The sequence below is a fragment of the Oncorhynchus kisutch genome, linkage group LG3, assembly GCF_002021735.2.
Source record: "Oncorhynchus kisutch isolate 150728-3 linkage group LG3, Okis_V2, whole genome shotgun sequence".
In the NCBI taxonomy this organism is placed as follows: domain Eukaryota; kingdom Metazoa; phylum Chordata; class Actinopteri; order Salmoniformes; family Salmonidae; genus Oncorhynchus; species Oncorhynchus kisutch.
The window spans coordinates 43,071,150-43,090,093 of record NC_034176.2 but is presented as its reverse complement, the minus strand read 5'-3'; the positions used below and the strand labels follow the sequence as shown (position 1 = coordinate 43,090,093).

The 18,944-nt window shown below is 42.6% G+C and overlaps 1 protein-coding gene across 1 annotated transcript in view; it reads right to left on the bottom strand.

Moving 5' to 3' along the window:
• col27a1b (collagen, type XXVII, alpha 1b) overlaps positions 1-2,946 on the bottom strand; it is a 144,016-nt gene extending 141,070 nt beyond the window's left edge. Inside the window, exon 1 of the mRNA XM_031806685.1 lies at positions 2,480-2,946. Coding sequence (XP_031662545.1) covers positions 2,480-2,532 — 53 coding nt within the window. The 5' untranslated portion in view covers positions 2,533-2,946. The remainder of the gene's footprint in view (positions 1-2,479) is intronic.
• Between the last annotated feature and the right edge of the window lie 15,998 nt (positions 2,947-18,944).

The window sequence follows — 18,944 nt, the reverse complement described above, 5'->3', positions numbered from 1 at the left end:
GGGTAACTGTGGATAAAAGGTTTTAAATAAACTGCATAATAAATAAATGTGACAAGGCAATTGTCTGAGTCAGGGGCAGGCACAAGTACACAGGGGGCCCATGTGGCAAAACATAAAATCAAATAAATCACATTCTTTTTTTTATTATAATTTTTTTTATACAACCACAGGAGCCGTTCTCAATGTTCAAAATATACCAGAGAGCATAATATAGCTACAGAGGATCAATAGTTTCAGAAAAATTACTGTGGATTACATTTTATCACCAGCACATACATGTACCTGCCAAAATAAAGGAAACACCAACATAGTGTCTGAAAGCGTTTACACTGATACGGCCTCTGCAGAAGTCAGGGCATTCATACTTCTTGCGCTTCCCGGAGCAGGGCAGAGCTGCTGTGAAGGAAGTGAGTTTGTGTTTATACAGGACCTCCCTCCCCCACCTACCATCAACCAATCATGTCAATGCAGAGCTATTCGGAGCCCTCCGCATTGTTACAACATTTGGGAGGCACACGGCGATGCTGTATGGAGCTTAATTTGGCCTCTGCATGCCTCAGGAGACTCCGCAATTGCGTCACACCCTCCATATGGACCCTCCAACCACATTTTCGGATCAAGCATAAATGAGATTTTAAAGTGTGGCCACCACCAGCTGCCAGAACAGCTTCAATGCGAGTTGGCATAGATTCTACAAGTGGACCTAAACCATGCCAGGAAAATGCACCACTTTCCTTTCATTCTGGCAGGTACTGGTTGCCTACAGTCGGGAAGGCCACAAATTGGCCAGCATGCTTGCCAAATATACAACTTGTTCGGGTTGTGGCCATAGACATATAATCAATCCATAGGAGGGTTTTGGATCCTCTTATCCTGGCAATTTGACTATTAAACTCATGGGTACACTAGCAACAGCTGCCTGACTTGAATTGGAACTGCCATCTATGGATTATATTTCTATGGTTGGTTGTGGCTGTCTGTTGGCCTTTTGCAAATTTCAAAACACACCTAACACCTAACACACCTAAATCTTAACCCCTGGGGAAAAAAACATACAGTTTGGAAATGCCTACTGCTGAAAATAGAAGACGTGTGAACCAATAGATTTTTTTTTTTTAATCGACAACACAATTTTTTGCAAACAGCAGCACTGTTTTTCAAAGTAGCTCATCTTGAGATAGGCTATTGCCAAGACGTGTGCATCGGTCATCACAGTGAGTAGAAGCCTACTGTACACTAACTCCTAATATTGTACAATCTCTTTGTCGCTTCATTGGCTTGGGCTATTGTTTGTTGAATTCAAGATTGATCTCAGTTTGTCAGCGTCAGAGTAGCCACTCATTTCGGTCATTTGTGTGGTATTAAATAAGATTCAGCTAATGTCTTTTATCATGTAAATGACGTAGAATTGCATGAAGTTCGTTTTTTAAAATCCTATTTTTTTCGACCCTGCTTTTTCGGACCCTCCCAAAAATGCCTCTCCTCAACAGTAGCCTAGGACACATGACAAATGTTATTATGGCTTTATTAAAAGGGCTTTTTCTTCAACAGTATTTTTTTTAAAGGAACTCCGGCTTTCAACGGACTCTTGAAAGTTGTAATAGTAGGATGCATTTTCAAAATTGGGTAGTGCATCACCAGTTTTCCTCTTGTCATGTCCGTCAGTGCATACCTTAGAGCAGGGTTTCCCAAACTCGGTTCTGGGCCCCCAGAACCAAGTTTGATGGTAAGTTGGTTATTTGAATCAGCCCCAGGATCGAGTTTGATGGTGAGATGGTTATTTGAATCAGCCCCAGGATCGAGTTGGGGAAACCCTGCCTTAGAGAGCTATTTATAACCTGTCAGAAATGTCCAGATCAACTAGCCCATGTCAGCTAGATTTTATTGTAATATTTGAGTCACTCAAATATCACATGAATACACATTAGACATGACAAAATGTATAGAACTGCTACAAAAAATTGCTTTAAAACGGCTAAATGTTCTCGGCACCCCATGACGAAATATGTAGAATTAAAGGAAATACGTTTTAAACCTGCAAAATGTTCTCTCTGCCAACAAGAGGGGTGTGAACAGTTTGTGTCATGAACAGTGCTTGTGCCCACAGAAATATAGATCCCCAATGCTGGAATTGGGGCTTCAGTAAAAATGTTTGGGAACCCCTACTCTAAAATATAGGCTTTTAGATCAGACAAATAACGTGTTTATGTCAATCCAAAATGAAAATAGTAAGGAAAAAGACTAGCCCACACATTGGGATCACAAAATAGGGATCATTCATTCATTGACACAGACATGATTCCCACTTTGTATTAATGTGTGCTCTCAAGAAAGTACACGTGCATTTCTTCTGGAATGTATGGAAACGCATTGGAGTTAAAACAGCTGCACAGATGTTCAGAAGTGAGTTAAATCTTGATCAATCTGATAGATAAGAGATGAAGGGGAGAGCTGTTTTGTTTGGATAATTTGTACTCACCCCCCAACTCCAGCTGTTTTGAGTTTGGAGTACAGGGCATTGTCCGGCTCCATAGCGGTTTACTTCATTCTTTCTTGAGAGTTTTTACAACGGTCCAGAGTGGCAGGAGATATACGCAAATCATTTCCATTGCAGCTGGTCCTTAAAACTTCGAAAGGGAACCAAAAAAGCACCGGTAATAAGAGATCAATAACGTGTCTTCCTCCTTTCTCAATGTTGTCCCGTATCTTCCTTCAGGAGGTCTTTACATAGAAGAAACTTCGACCTACAGAGCTCCATCGGAGTGTTACTTTTCTGCGCGAAAGAACCGACTCCAGGTACATGTCTGTGGGGAGAAGTACAATCTCTTACACACTCATACGAGCACGGCGAAATGAATGTATGGTGACCGCCTTGTACGCCGACGTTTCTAATATACAAGATATCATGGAGTGAGTGAGGGAATTCTCTGCTCGGGACTCAGAGAAACACACCTCCTTCTTTCGCCTCAGCTGATATTGAAGGAGGAAACAAATGTAACACACATGAATGGTGTAAAGAAGAAGAGACATTTCTTTGGAAAGTGTGTCTTGCTTGGAAAGCAAAACCTTCTACATTTGCACTTTTCCTTAGTAAGTAGACCATGTATGTAGATTTAATTTAGTGCCATACATGACCTAGACCTCTGACTTCATCAGAAACAGTCTTTTCAGCCTGGTCTCATAGACTAGACTTAACATAGTAAACGTAAATCCATTACACTCAAATTAGTATATGTTATGTTTGGGATGGTTACACAAGACATAAGGGTACTTAATAAGGCAAAAACGAAAGTAGGGTGGTTGGTTGGGCATATAACTTGCAACCCAAAAGTTGTGTGTTTGAATCTCATCACGGACAACTTTAGCATTTTAGCTAATTAGTAAACTAGCGACGACTTACTACTTTTGAGCTACTTTGCATAGCTTAGTATGTTAGCTAACCCTTCCCCTAAACCTTAAACCCTGAATCTAATTCTTAACCCTAACCTTAACTCCTAACCCCTAGCATAGCTAATGTTAGCATTAGCCACATAGCTAACATTAGCGACAACAATTTCGAATTCGTAACATATCATACGTTTTGCAAATTGTAACAATTTGTACGAATTTCAATTCATAACATCATACAAATTGTAATACATATAATGTGAAATGGATGATGGACATGCACAAATTAATACATACCATACCTATCATACATAAGTAAGTGTTGGATTTACTATGTTACGTCTACCCCTGAGTCGAGGTTGGCCTTGTCTCTGGATAGGTAAGAGTAGTCGTCAGCTGTCCAGTTATTTATGGGCCAGGTGACAGGTCTAGACTGTAGACAGCTGGATGGCTGATTGTTTGTTTACCCAGCACACTTGTTTTGTCTGGGGCAAGGTGCCTGGTGCCACCTTGGTGTTTCACTCCTCTCCAACACAGCACATTTACATTTACATTAGGGGAAATGTAAAAGAGAAACAGATATAGCAACAACAACAAAAAAATGCAATACCTGCTACAAAAAAGTATCTCCTTATTCCTTCTTAGTCCTTTCAGTACCAGGCTAGTTAGATCATGTATTTTTTTTATTTTCTCCCGACCCAATGAAGAGGACTACCATGCATGCCTGACAAGCTGACAGTGACGATTTCAGTGCTCAGCAGATTTCCTCTGAAGTTACGAGTTGCCTGTCATCCTTATCCTGTTCTACAAAACCAGAGAGTCAATTGCTACGGAGAAGTCACAGTCAAATGGCCGGGTGGCGAGGTGCCTGTGAGATGCCTTCAATGAAGAGTGAACTGTGCTGCCTGCCTGCAGAGGACATGCTCATCTCCCCTGTTGAACTCCTACCTCTGGTTCCAACTTAACTGTCTGGTTCCAACTTAGCCTGTTGCAGGCTTGAAACACCCCAAACGATAAATTCGGGCTCAAAATCGTACTCCAGACCTACTCTATCATATATCTGTATTATTTGATTCTTGTTTGTTTTGCTTTTTCGAGTGCTTTGAGATAATATTTGAAATGAACAGCGCTAGACAAGTTGAATAAATGATTGTTATTTGTTTGATGTATTTTCTATTGTATCCTGTGCTGTTCACTGACTTTTTAGTGTTCCAGGCTATATAGCTGCCTATCCTCCCTGCCCACCTTACCTACAGTCAGTACTGTATGTACGCTCATGCCTGTGAGCCGGAGCCAGAGCAGAGCTCTGCTGCCTACCTAGCCCAAAGGCCCGGCAGATGGCGATATTGAGTCGTTTAAGTCTTACCATCCAAACGCATTGTATGCAGCTGGCAATACACTCCTATACCCCGTGGACCGGTTTGAACCTAAACATTCTCCATTCAAGCTGCAAAAAGGCATCGATTTCTTCCTTGACTAGATTTATTGGAGATAAGGTGAAAAAAGGGGGAAATATGCAGACATTATAAAACACAATTTTCCATCACAATGCTAAAGTGGCTAATGCCTAGGAATGCGAGTCGGGGCGCAACATCAGGAGTACTATTAGCCACTAGCATGGTGGTGGAAAATGGTGTTTCATAAAGAAAGTATGCAGGTTTTCCCAGTTTTTTTTCTGCCTTGACATTATCTAAGGAGGAAATCGATGCCTTTGCAGCCTGAATGGAGAATGTTTTAGGTACTAACCAGTCCACACGGATACGAGTGTATTGCCGGCTGCATACAATGCGTTTGGACGGTAAAATGAAACCATCAATCCAGATTAAATGTCGCCATCTGCTGGCCTTTCGGATACTGCCTACCCTGCTGCTGCTGCAGTCGTGTGCTGTGAAATTCCTCTGTCCTCATTGACCCGCCCTCAACAAACACGCAGTGACAGTGTCCAGCCGAGCCCCAACAGAGCGCCGATTCAGCTCCCTGCAACTGGATCCCCCGTTCCTGAGCCTGGGCTCCTAGCACACAGAGCCCCTCACAGTTCTCCACTCACAGCCAGCTAGGACTAGGGTTGCGTCCCAAATGCCACCCTATTCCTTATATAGTGCACTATTTTTGACCAGCTCTGGGCACTATAAAGGGAATAGGGTGCCATTTGGGATGCATCCCAGGAAGAGTGCACACCACCTTGAAAGAGCACATCCCATGTACCTGTCTGAGCTTACATGTCTGATGGTAGATTTTGTTACTTCAAACTTTTAGTTCGCAGACAATGGAGGCAATGTCCGAGAAGTCGAAGCAGAGCAGGCACAGCAGAGCAGTTAGGTTTTGAGTGTTGAGTTTTTTTTGTTTCAGCACTGTAAGTTTGCGATGAGTGATAGCTTAGGTTACTGTACGTAAGTCGTGAGAGCAAGCAAACTGAGAATGGATCAACATTGTAGTTACTCCACAATACTAACCTAATTGACAGAGGGAACAGAAGGAAGCCTTTACAGAAAAAAAAATATCAAAAACATGTATCCTGTTTGCAACAAGGCAATAAAGTAATACTGCAAATCATTTTGCAAAGCTATACATTTTTTGGTCCTGAATACAAAGTGTTATGTTTGTGGCCAATCCAATACAACACATTAGTGAGTACCACTCCATATTTTCAAGCATAGTGGCGGCTGCATCATGTTATGGGTATGCTTGTAATAATTTCAGGATAAAAAAGAAACAGAATGTAGCTAAGCACAGGCGAAAACCTGGATCAGTCTGCTTTCCACCACTTCACCTTTCAGCAGAACAATAACCTCAAATGCAAGGCCATATCTACACTGGAATTGCTTACCAAGAAGACAGTGAATGTTCCTGAGTGATTACAGTTTACAGACTTAAATCTACTTGAAAATCTATGGCAAGACCTGAAAATGGTTACCTAACAATGACCAACAAGCAATTTGACAGAGCCTGAGGAATTTGTAAAATAATAAAAATAATGGGCAAATGTTGCACAATCCAGGTGTGGAAAGCTCTTAGAGATTTAGAAAGACTCACAGCTGCAATCTCTGCCAAATGTGCTTCTACAAAGTATTGACTCAGGGGTGAGAAAACTTATGTAAATGACATATTTCTGTATTTCATTTTCAATAATTTTGCTAACATTTCTAGAAACATGTCTTCACTTTGTTATTATGGATATTGCATGTAGATCGGTAAGAAAAATAAAATAAATTATTTAATACGTTTTGAATTCAGGCTGTAACACAACAAACGTGGAATAAGTCAAGGGGTATGAATAATTTCTGAAGGCACTGTAACAAACAGCTCCAACAAATATCATACAGTAAAACCAGGTTTCAAAAGAGTGAAAGGCCAAGACCTGGAGGCCAGTTTATATATGTGTTTTATGAGTTGATTTTCTACCACTAATCACTTATGACTGCCATGTTGGAACCCCTGTCGTTAACTATTGGCAGGTGTGGACGACTCTCTGATCATTCTTTATTCCAGACGAGGGAAGTAATGGAAGTCATCTGGCCGTTTATACCCTGGTATTACAATGGAAGGTAGAAGTTCCGTGTCTGCAGGAAATTGGAGAATTTTCCTGCAGACAGAGTCAATGTGTATGGCCAGTAACCCTATACCCTATCTGTCCAGTGTCCATATGGATCAGATGCACATACTAGACCAGTCATGTATAGAATTTATTAGATAAATTTGATTGATATACAGCGGAATCTAAAATTATTGACACCCCTGATAAAGATGAGCAATAATGACGGTGTAAAATAAATAGTTCAAATACTAAGCTATTTGTATGCTCCAAAAAATGGAAAATGAATGAATACAATTGCTCAGAGAAAGAGATTTTGGTTTTTCTCAAAAAATGAGGGGTCAAGGTGTTGATACCCTTAAAGATTCTTATAAATAATGTAGTCAAAAATGTAGTATTTGGTCCCATATTCCTGCATCAAGTTTGTGACATTTTCAGTCCGTTTTGGTTGTAATTCAGATTATTTTGTGCCCAAAATAAAAATAAAATATTTAACCTTTATTTCACTAGACAAGTCAGTTAAGAACAAATTCAATCTAACCACTAGGCTACCTGCCGCCCTGAAATGAATGATAAATAATGTATTGTGTCATTTGGAGTCACTTTTATTATAAATAGGAATAGAAAATGTTTCTAAACACTTCTACGTCAATGTGGATTCTACCATTACTTATAATCCTGAATGAATCGTAAATAATGATGATTGAGAGTTACAAAGGTGAAATAGCATACCCTCAAGGCATGCTAACCTCTCACCATTACCAATAACAGGTGAGATTAGCATGTCTTGGGGGTATGATCTTTAACCCCCTGTTACTTTCTCACTCATAATCTGAAACACACCCAAAAACATTGCAAATGCATCCAACAAGTTTGCAGAGTCACAAGCCTGATGATGATTTTTGCTAAGATCCTCATTAGCTGACGCAAACGGCAACACCTAGTCTTCCTGGGGTCCGACACATAACGAAAAAGACAACTTTAAAATGTACATACATTTAAAACATTAACATAGACATTACTGACTTACACTACTGTTCAAAAGTTTGGGGTCACTAAGAAATGTCTAGTTTTTGTGAGAAAAGCACATTTTTATCCATTAAAATAACATCAAATTGATCAGAAATACAGTGTAGACATGGTTAATGTTGCAAATGACTATTGTAGCTGGAAACGGCTGATTTTTAATGGAATATCTACATAGGCGTACAGAGGCCCATTACCAGCAACCATCACTCCTGTGCTCCAATGGCACGTTGTGTTAGCTAATCCAAGTTTATCATCTTAAAAGGATAATTGATCATTAGAAAACCCTTTTGCAATTATGTTAGCACAGCTGAAAATGGTTGTCTGATTTAAGAAGCAATAAAACTGGCCTTCTTTAGACTAGTTGAGTATCTTGAGCATCAGCATTGGTTTTGAGCATACAGGCTCAAAATGTCCAGAATCAAAGAAGTTTCTTCTGAAACTCATCAGTCTATTCTTGTTCTGAGAAATGAAGGCTATTCCATGCGAGAAATTGTCAAGAAACTGAAGATCTTGTACAACGCTGTGTACTACTCCCTTCACATGACAGCGCAAACTGGCCCTAACCAGAATAGAAAGAAGAGTGGGAGGCCCGGGTGCACAACTGAGCAAGAGGACAAGTACATTAGAGTGTCTAGTTTGAGAAACATACACCTCACAAGTCCTCAACTGGCAGCTTCATAATAATAAATAGTACCCACAAAACACCAGTCTCAATGTCAACAGTGAAGAGGCGACTCGGGGATGCTGGCCTTCTATGCAGAGTTGCAAAGAAAAAGCCATATCTCAGACTAGCCAATAAAAAGAAAAGATTAAGATGGGCAAAAGAACACAGACAGTAGACAGAGGAAGATTGGAAAAAAGTGTTATGGACAGATGAATCTAAGTTTGAGGTGTTCGGATATGTCTGTTGCCAAAAATACATTCAATTCAATTCAGTAACAAAGAAGAACATTTGTGAGACGCAGAAAAAATGGCCCATACAGTCACCGGATCTCAACCCTATTGAGCTGTAAGAAGTGCCCATCAAGTCAATCCAATTTGTGGGAGGTTGCTTCAGGAAGCATGGGGTGAAATCTCTTCAGATTACAAATTGACAACTAGAATGCCAAAGGTTTGCAAGGCTGTAATTGCTGTGAATTGAGGATTCCTTGACGGAAGCAGTTTGAAGGACACAATTATTATTTCAATTAAAAATCATTATTTATAACCTTGTCAACATTTTGACTATATTTCCTATCATTTTGCAACTCATTACATGTATGTTTTCATGGAAAACAAGGATATTTCCTTGTTGGGTGTAAATTCCATTTCAATTCCAGTCAATTCAGTACACTGAAAGTACACTGAAATTCTCATTCCAATTCTTTTCAATGCTTTTCAATGAGGAAAATGTGGAATTGGAATTTTGTTTACTTTCTGAATTAGGCCACATGGGGGAAAGGCGTTGTGCCGATGAAGTCTTACTTTATTTGTTTTTTGAAATCAGGTTTGCTGTTCACTTGCGCTATATGAGATGGAAGGGAGTTCCATGCAATCATGGCTCTATATAATACTATACGTTTTCTTGAATTTGTTCTGGACCTGTGGACTCTCCAAGCTATATGTAAGTTGATTATACAGACAATTTGGAGTTTTCAACACATTCATATTTATCACAAAAACAAGTGTTGAAGCAGTCAATCTCTCCTCTACTTTGAGCCAAGAGAGACAGAAATGTATACTTTTGACATTAGCCCTCTGTGTACATTGAAGGGCAAGATCTGATGCTCTGTTCTGGAGCAGCTGCAGCTTTTCTAGGTCCTTCTTTGCGCCACTTGACCATATCACTGGGCAATAGTCAAGATTAGATCAAACTAAAGTGTGCTGGATTTGTTTGGTCGACTGTGGTGTTAAAAATGCTGAGCATCTCTTTATCACAGACGGACCATCTATACAACAATCAAATCAATGTGCCTTGACCATAAACATTTACAGTCTAAGGTGACACCAAGAAGTTTAGTTTCCTCAACTTGCTCAACGTCCACATAAATCATTACCAGCTTCTGCTGAGGTTTAGAGCTTAAGGAACGTATCAAATGCAATGTTTTTAGTTTTATATATATATATATATTGTTATCTCTACACATCCTAGTCTAATATCTATTAATTCAGAGTGAAAAAGTTTGGCATCTTACCTTACCATGTAAATATTGATGTGTAAGCCTATACTGAGTTTTGTGTTATGGTGAATGCGTGAGGTAAGCACAGTTCATATTAGCACACCTCCGAGAGTGACTTTAGTACCTTGACTTTTGAAACACTGATGAAGAACAAAAGAACAATACCATGTTGTCATTTGTCCTTTTCAGACGCATATTTGTATGTTTTTTTGTGCGTCCGGAATAGAGTAAAGAATTGAACATTTTAAGTGAATATCTCATGACGTCATCTGGTCTGCAGAGGAGCCATACAGACGCCATTTGGGTGGTATTCCAGGCATGCAAGGTGTTGAGGATGTCTGTGGTTTTTGAATAGATCCTACTTGTGAACGTGTGAAAGGGAAGAACGGTGTGCAGACCGGCACTTGAGTGGTTGGTTAATGTGTGTGTGTGGTCATTCCTGTGAGGGGGCTACATACCAGAAAATGTGTTGAAATTGACAGCAATAAATATGGCCATGACTGCACTAAAACTATTTTAATTGTATTATGTACGACTATCAGTGACAGAGACCAATCTTAACGTGTTAGTGTTTTTTTGTGTATTATAATATCATATACATTTTTGTATTAAAGTACATTTTTAGATTTGTTCATGTGAAGTATATGTCTTGATTAGGCCTACTCTAACTTGTTCTTGAGGGTCCTGTAGAAAAGGTCTGTTGCATGTGAATTGTGTATAATACTGCTCTTAACAATGTAGTTAAGAATAATGTTGTTGATATCATTCCATATAGACTTGTTCAAGAGAAGAGTGCCCACTGTGTGAGGTGGAAGGGGGAATGATGTCACAACTGAGAGGTTCGACCTGGGTGTTCTGTGGTTTTCCATCCCCCTGAGTCAGTCAGATTCAAGGCCAGTCTATCTACTGTATAAGACATAATCTTCACCAGAGCTCACTGAATACTGACAACACACATGGTGTTGATCTCAAGGAAAATTAGGGGTTGGGTGGGACCATACCCTTATTCAGCCTTTTATTTATTTATTTTGAATTTAAGGCTCTAGGTGGGACCTTCAAGGAGAGAGTCTTCACTGAACAGTAGTTTAACTCAATTTAGAAAAACTTTGAGGCCAGGAAGGTACACAGAGTATTTATGTTTGCTTACAAAAGGTGTGGCATGTTGTGCTGTAAATGCGGTGTGAACGCTTTCATCCCAAAATCATTTAATTTACAAGCATTCCTAGTCTATTGTCACAACGCCTGGAGTGGTGGGTGCAGAGTGAAATGCAGAGAGCAGAGGAACGGGGAAAACCAGACTTTATTTCGGTTTCCAATGCGAACGCCCAAAACAACAGGCAAAAATAATCACAAAATGTCCAACCCAACACAGGGCACAAACGGACAGGAACACTACACGCACAACCTGACTAACAGAAAACAAGCCCGCACAAAAACAGGCGGGCCTAACAGGCTTAAATAGTACTGAATCAAAAAACAAAAGAAGAGACAGGTGCAACCAATAAGACAAAACAAACAGAAAAGGAAAAGGGGATGGGTGGCAGCTAGTAGACCAGCGACGAAACGACCGCCGAGCGCCGCCCGAACAGGAAGAGGAGCCACCTTCGGGGGAAGTCGTGACATCTATAGGTACTGGCAAATACAGTTGAAGTTGGAAGTTTACATACACCTTAGCCAATTACATTTAAACTCAGTTTTTACAATTTCTGACATTTAATCCTAGTAAAAATTCCCTCTCTTAGGTCAGTTAGGATCACTACTTTATTTTAAGAATGTGAAATGTCAGAATAATAGTAGAGAGAATGATTTATTTCAGCTTTTATTTCTTTCATCACATTCCCAGTGGATCAGAAGTTTACATACGCTCAATTAGTATTTGGTAGTATTGCAATTAAATGGTTTAACTTGGGTCAAACATTTCGGGTAGCCTTCCACAAGATTCCCACAATAAGTTGGGTGATTTTTGTCCCGTTCTTCCTGACAGAGCTGGTGTAACTGAGTAAGGTTTGTAGGCCTCCTTGCTCCTTGCACAAGCTTTTTCAGTTCTGCTTATAGGATTGAGGTCAGGGCTTTGTGATGGCCACTCCAATACCTTGACTTTGTTGTCCTTAAGCCATTTTGCCACAACTTTGGAAGTATGCTTGGGTCATTGTCCATTTGGAAGACCCATTTGCGACCAAGCTTTAACTTCCTGACTGATGTCCTGAGATGTTGCTTCAATATATCCACATAACTTTCCTTCCTAATGAAGCCATCTATTTTGTGAAGTGCAACAGTCCCTCCTGCAGCAAAGCACCCCCACAACATGATGCTGCCACCCCTGTGCGTCATTGTTGGGATGGTGTTCTTCGGCTTGCAAGCATCCCCTTTTTCCTCCAAACACAACGATGGTCATTATGGCCAAACATTTCTATTTTTGTTTCATCAGACCAGGGGACATTTCTCCAAAAGGTACGATCTTTGTCCCCATGTGCAGTTGCAAACCGTAGTCTGGCTTTTTTGGGCGGTTTTGGAGTAGTCACTTCTTCTTTGCTGAGTGGCCTTTCAGGTTATGTCAATATCAGACTCGTTTTACTGTGGATGTAGATACTTTGGTACCTGTTTTCTCCAGCATCTTCACAAGGTCCTTTGCTGTTGTTCTGGGATTGATTTGTACCAAAGTACGTTCATCTCTAGGAGACAGAACGCATCTCCTTCCTGAGCGGTATGACGGCTGCGTGGTCCCATGGTGTTTATACTTGTGTACTATTGTTTGTACAGATGAACGTGCTACCTTCAGGAAATTGCTCCCAAGGATGAACCCACCTTGTGGAGGTCTACAACTTTTTTTCTGAAGTATTGGCTGATTTCTTTTGATTTTCAAGCAAAGAGGCACTGAGTTTGAAGGTAGGCCTTGAAATACATCCACAGGTACACCTCCGATTGAATCAAATGATATCAATTAGCCTATCAGAAGTTTCTAAAGCCACGACATCATCTTATGGAATTTTCCAAGCTATTTAAAGGCACAGTTAATTTAGTGTATGTAAACTTCTGACCCACTGGAATTGTGATACAGTGAATTATAAATGAAATAATCTGTCTGTAAACAATTGTTGGAAAAATGACTTATAAATGTCTTAGAATTAATTATAAGTAACCGACTTGCCAAACTATAGTTTGTTAACAAGAAATTTGTGGAGTGGTTGAAAAACAAGTTTTAATGACTCCAACCTAAGTGTATGTAACCTTCGGACTTCAACTGGTCCTGTTCTGATCAAAATGTGAAAAAGTATTTCTCCCCTAGTTGCACAATACATGACTGTCAAATACTATTAGTGTAAAATGTTGAAATATTGATATGTACATTTAGGCAATTCTGTAAAAGTTGCCATGATAGATAGCCATTGATATATTTCAACATGTAGCTTTAGGAGAGACAGAAGATATATGTAGTTGCCAAGTCATAGAGATTGCTGTGGTGACATTTTTTGGGCGGATCAAACACAAATAAACTACTGTACATTGAAAGCATGTTCTTTTTGCCAAATATGAAACCAGCCATTGAGCCATTGTTTGTAAAAACAGGCCCCTGGCATTTTCCAGTGAAATTACTAGGATATGGTCGTGAATAGAAAATGAATGGCAAAGTGGCTTACAAACTTCCAATAACCCATATCCGGGAGTGGGACATGCCTCAATTTCAGATTTTCACGTTTCTGTCACGCCCTGGTCTTAGTATTTTGTGTTTTCTTTCTTTATTTGGTCAGGCCAGGGTGTGACATGGGTTTATTTTGTGGTGTGTTTATGTATGGGGGTTTTTCGTGGGTTTTGGGATTGTGGCTTAGTGGGGTGTTCTAGCAAAGTCTATGGTTGCCTGAGGCGGTTCTCAATCAGAGGCAGGTGATTCTCGTTGTCTCTGATTGGGAACCATATTTAGGCAGCCATATTCTTTGAGTGTTTCGTGGGTGATTGTTCCTGTCTCAGTGTTTTGTATTCACCAGATAGGCTGTATAGGTTTTCACGTTCCGTTTGTTGGTTTGTATTATCGTGTGTCATCTTCATTAAAGATGTATCGTATTAACCACGCTGCATTTTGGTCCGACTCTCTTTCGACGGAAGAAAACCATAACAGAATCACCCACCACAAGAGGACCAAGCGGCGTGGTGACAGGCAGCGGCAGCAGGAGCAGCAAAAGGAGGAATGGACATGGGAAGACGTTTTGGATGGCAAGGGTTGTTACACTTGGGAGGAGATATTGGCTGGAAGAGATCGTCTCCCATGGGAACAGGTGGAGGCACTTAGGAGAGCAGAGGCAGCTGGAGATAGGAGCCGGCGATACGAGGGAACACGGTTGGCAAGGAAGCCCGAGAGTCAGCCCCCAAAATGTATTGGGGAGAGGCTCAGGGAGAGTGTGGCAGAGTCAGGGTTCAGCCCTGAGCCAAATCCCCCTGTTTATCGTGAGGAGCAGTGATCACAGGACTTCTGGACTTGGGAGGAGATATTGGACGGAAAAGGACCCTGGGCACAGCCTGGTGAATATCGACGCCCCAAAGAAGAACTGGAGGCGGAAAAGCGGAGAGGCGCTGGTATGAAGAGGCAGCACGGCGACGCGGATGGAAGCCCGAGAGTCAGCCCCAAAAATGTATTGGGGGGGGGCTCACAGGGAGTATGGCTACGCCAGGTAGGAGACCTGCGCAAACTTCCTGTGCTTACCGGGGGGCTAAAGAGACCGGGCAGGCACCGTGTTATGCTGTGGAGCGCATGGTGTCTCCAGTGCGGGTGCATAGCCCGGTGCGGTACATAACAGCTCCTCGTATTGGCCGGGCTAGAGTGGGCATCGAGCCAGGTAAGGTTGGGCAGGCTCGGTGCTCAAGAGCTCCAGTGCGCCTGCACGGTCCGGTCTATCCAGTGCCACCTGCACACACCAGTCCTCCGGTGGCAGCTCCCCGCACCAGGCTTCCTGTGCGTGTCCTCGGCCCAGTACCACCAGCGCCAGCACCACGCACCAGGCCTTCAGTGCGCCTCGCCTGTTCAGCGCTGCCAGAGCCTTTCTCCTCTCCAGCGCTGTCGGAGTCTCCCGCCTGTTTAGCGCTGTCGGAGTCTCCCATCTGTTTAGCGCTGCCAGAGCCTTCCTCTCCAGCGCTGCCCGGAGTCTCCCGCCTGTCTAGCGCTATCAGAGTCTTCCTCCTCGCCAGCGCTGCCGGAGTCTCCCGCCTGTTTAGCGCTGCCAGAGCCTTCCTTCTCTCCAGCGCTGCCGGAGTCTCCTGCCTGTTCAGCGCAGCCAGAGCTGCTAATCTGCATGGAGAAGCCAGAGCTGCCAGTCTGCATGGAGCAGCCAGAGCTGCCAGTCTGCATGGAGCTGCCAGTCTGCATGGAGCAGCCAGAGCTGCCAGTCTGCATGGAGCAGCCAGAGTTGCCAGTCTGCATGGAGCAGCCAGAGCAGCTAGAGCCGCCAGTCAGCCAAGATCTTCCAGATCGGCCAGTCAGCCAGGATCCGCCAGTCAGCCAGGATCTTCCAGATCCGCCATTCAGCCAGGATCCACCATTCAGCCAGGATCCGCCATTCAGCCAGGTTCCGCCAGTCAGCCAGGATCTGCCGGAACCGCCAGTCAGCCAGGATCTGCCAGAACCACCAGCTAGCCAGGATCTGCCAGAGCCAACTACCTGCCTGAGCTTCCTCTCAGTACTGGGCTTCCTCTCAGTGCCGAGCTTCCCCTCAGTGCCGAGCTTCCCCTCAGTGCCGAGCTTCCCCTCAGTGCCGAGCTTCCCCTCAGTGCCGAGCTTCCCCTCAGTCCCGAGCTTCCCCTCGGTCCCGAGCTTCCCCTCGGTCCCGAGCTGCCCCTCAGTCCAGTGGGGTCCTTGGTGAGGGTTATTAGGCCAAGGTCGGCGGCGAGGGTCGCCAATCAAGGGACGCGTTACAGGGGGACTAAGACTTGGTTGGAGTGGGGTCCACGTCCCGAGCCGGAGCCGCCACCGTGGACAGACGCTCACTCGTACCCTCCCCTATGGGTTTAAGTGTGCGGCCGGGAGTCCGCACCTTGGGGGGGGGGGGTAAGGTCACGCCCTGGTCTTAGTATTTTGTGTTTTCTTTCTTTATTTGGTCAGGCCAGGGTGTGACATGGGTTTATTTTGTGGTGTGTTTATGTATGGGGGGTTTTCGTAGGTTTTGGGATTGTGGCTTAGTGGGGTGTTCTTGCAAAGTCTATGGTTGCCTGAGGCGGTTCTCAATCAGAGGCAGGTGATTCTCGTTGTCTCTGATTGGGAACCATATTTAGGCAGCCATATTCTTTGAGTGTTTCGTGGGTGATTGTTCCTGTCTCAGTGTTTTGTATTCACCAGATAGGCTGTATAGGTTTTCACGTTCCGTTTGTTGTTTTGTATTATCGTGTGTCATCTTCATTAAAGATGTATCGTATTAACCACGCTGCATTTTAGTCCGACTCTCTTTCGACGGAAGAAAACCGTAAGTTTCACTGGGTATTATTACAAATAAAATAATTGTATTGATACATTCTCTTGATATGAAGAAAACAATCTGACGATTGAATTCCAAACCTCAACTAGTTATTTTTTGTTTCAAACAAATATCCCCCAAATGCCATCTATTAATATCTCTGTCAAGTATAGAATAGCTCCATTTTGGGATTTTCTATTTGTTTTGGTTTTACAGTACCCCAGTGCGTCATCTTCTGACCGCTCTACACAGAGCCGGAGCCCTTATATAAATCACTGTACAGTGAGATCTTTCCAAAATCTTTCCAAAACCTGCCCCAGCCGGAGCCTTCATCCCTCCCCAGCCGGAGCCTTGGTGGTGGGGTGCCCAGCAGATAAACAGCCCTACCGACGGGAGAAATCTCACTGTAGCGCTACATCTCACAGATATATAGATCCCTTTCTCTCATCCTGTCCACTGGCATCCTCTAGCTATTCTATGATGGCTGGGCCAGTTATGGGACAGCTATTTTTCACATACTGGATGGAGATCTTTCTTCTTGGGGTGATTATGATGGGGAGGAGGATAATTAGGATGATCATGATGAATAGAGAACTTCATCATTTGTTGGGAGATGGAAGAGTTCTGTAATATCATCGTAACGGTTACCCGATTTTGTGTCATCCTATTAATATCAGAGCAATATCAGGCATACAGTGTCAAATGGAAAACTTTTATTTGCATGTTTTATTCCTGCATCCACTGAATGGTAAACAGGAATGCCTTACTGTTACACAACTATCTGATAGGCCACCTTAAGCACTGGCTCTGCTGGCTCTTCACGACACTTGTTAAATAATTATTTAGAGTTGAAAGTAAACAACATGTGTTGGTCAAACGATGCCAGTAACATCTTATTGGCTCCGACCAGACAAAAACAAATGAGGCTGGTGTACGTGTAGAGCCAGTACAGCGTGAACCCAAACGGACCCAACAGAGGCTCTGCTGTTCAGCCACAGGTACTAGCCTATACACCGCCCCCAGGCCTCTGTACACACAAACACACTGACTGGCTCTTTAAATGGAGGGACTGGGAGAGACCAGGTCTACAGTACAGTACAGCACACACACACACAAACACACACACATACACACTCACTCCATCCGAACCCTTTCCTGTTCCGAGAGAGAGACAGAGGGCTGACTGACCCTCAGTGGCCACACTGACCAAAGAATGGGCACAAACCGTCCTCTTATGGTCCCTACTATTTGTTTATGGTGGTGCTGTGAATGGGATGGTTGTCTGAAGGTTTTGGTATATTCTATTAACCACACTGGACAGTCACATTATTATGTCTGTCTTTTATTGAGTGTTTGATAGCATCCTAGTGTTTACAGTTGGCTGAGAAAGGTTAAGAGAAGATTTTAATTACTGGAAGAAACAAACCTTATTTCCTCATCTAAACCTCATTAAACCTGTCTCAGTCAGTTTGTTGACATGTCTGTTTTGCTACTGTAAACCCACTGTAGAGTAATTCTGATTTCACTCACTACGGGCATAAACTCTCACCCGCTGCCCAGACAGACATCCACACATTGACAAAAGAGGTGTAACCAGCTCAGACATAACCATGAAAGGTAAGACGGATCCATGCACAGAGAGGTACAGAGAGAGACCTGTGTGTGTGTGTGTGTGCGCTCGCCCAGACTGACTGACTGACGAAACTGAAGCTAACTCAGTCACTCACTCAATCTGCCATTTGAAACTTAGAAAAATTCTTCATCGATTGAGGCTATGTTGAGGCCTATATTGAATGGAGGCTGTTAATGTCTATAAAAAGGAAGGTTTTGTTTGTTACAAAGATGCTACATTTCTTTCAGGGTCATTTTACACTTCATACTGTGTAATGTCTGTAATCATGATGAAGTCAATTACAAATACTGTACCCTGTAGATACAATACCAAGCATTAAATAGAAAGCATACCTGTAAATGCCTTGAAGATGGAGGATTTATTATCGGGCCCTGTATTTGGCAGAGAGAGCAGTTGAAAGAGTCTTGAGAGCCTTGTAACATTATAGTGGTCTGCAGGCAGCGAGAGAGAGCAGTTGAATGAGCCTTGTAACACTACAGTATTCGTTTGAGGGCTGATTTAGATAACATTGGTGGGGAGACAATGGGGTCACTCATATGGGTCCAGCTGTAACAGAAAAGTCTGAAGGTCTAATCTTTCGTCAGTGGATTACAGTCCTTCTCCTTGTTGACTGGGCTGGTTTAACAATAAGAAACAATGTTAATGCATTGGAGTGAGACAGTCATTTAAGTTGTGGGACATACAGACAAAAATGAAACATGGAAAAATAGATAAAAATGAGTGTTCATATTTCTTTAGCTGGGTTCCATTGTTTTCCCACCACAGAA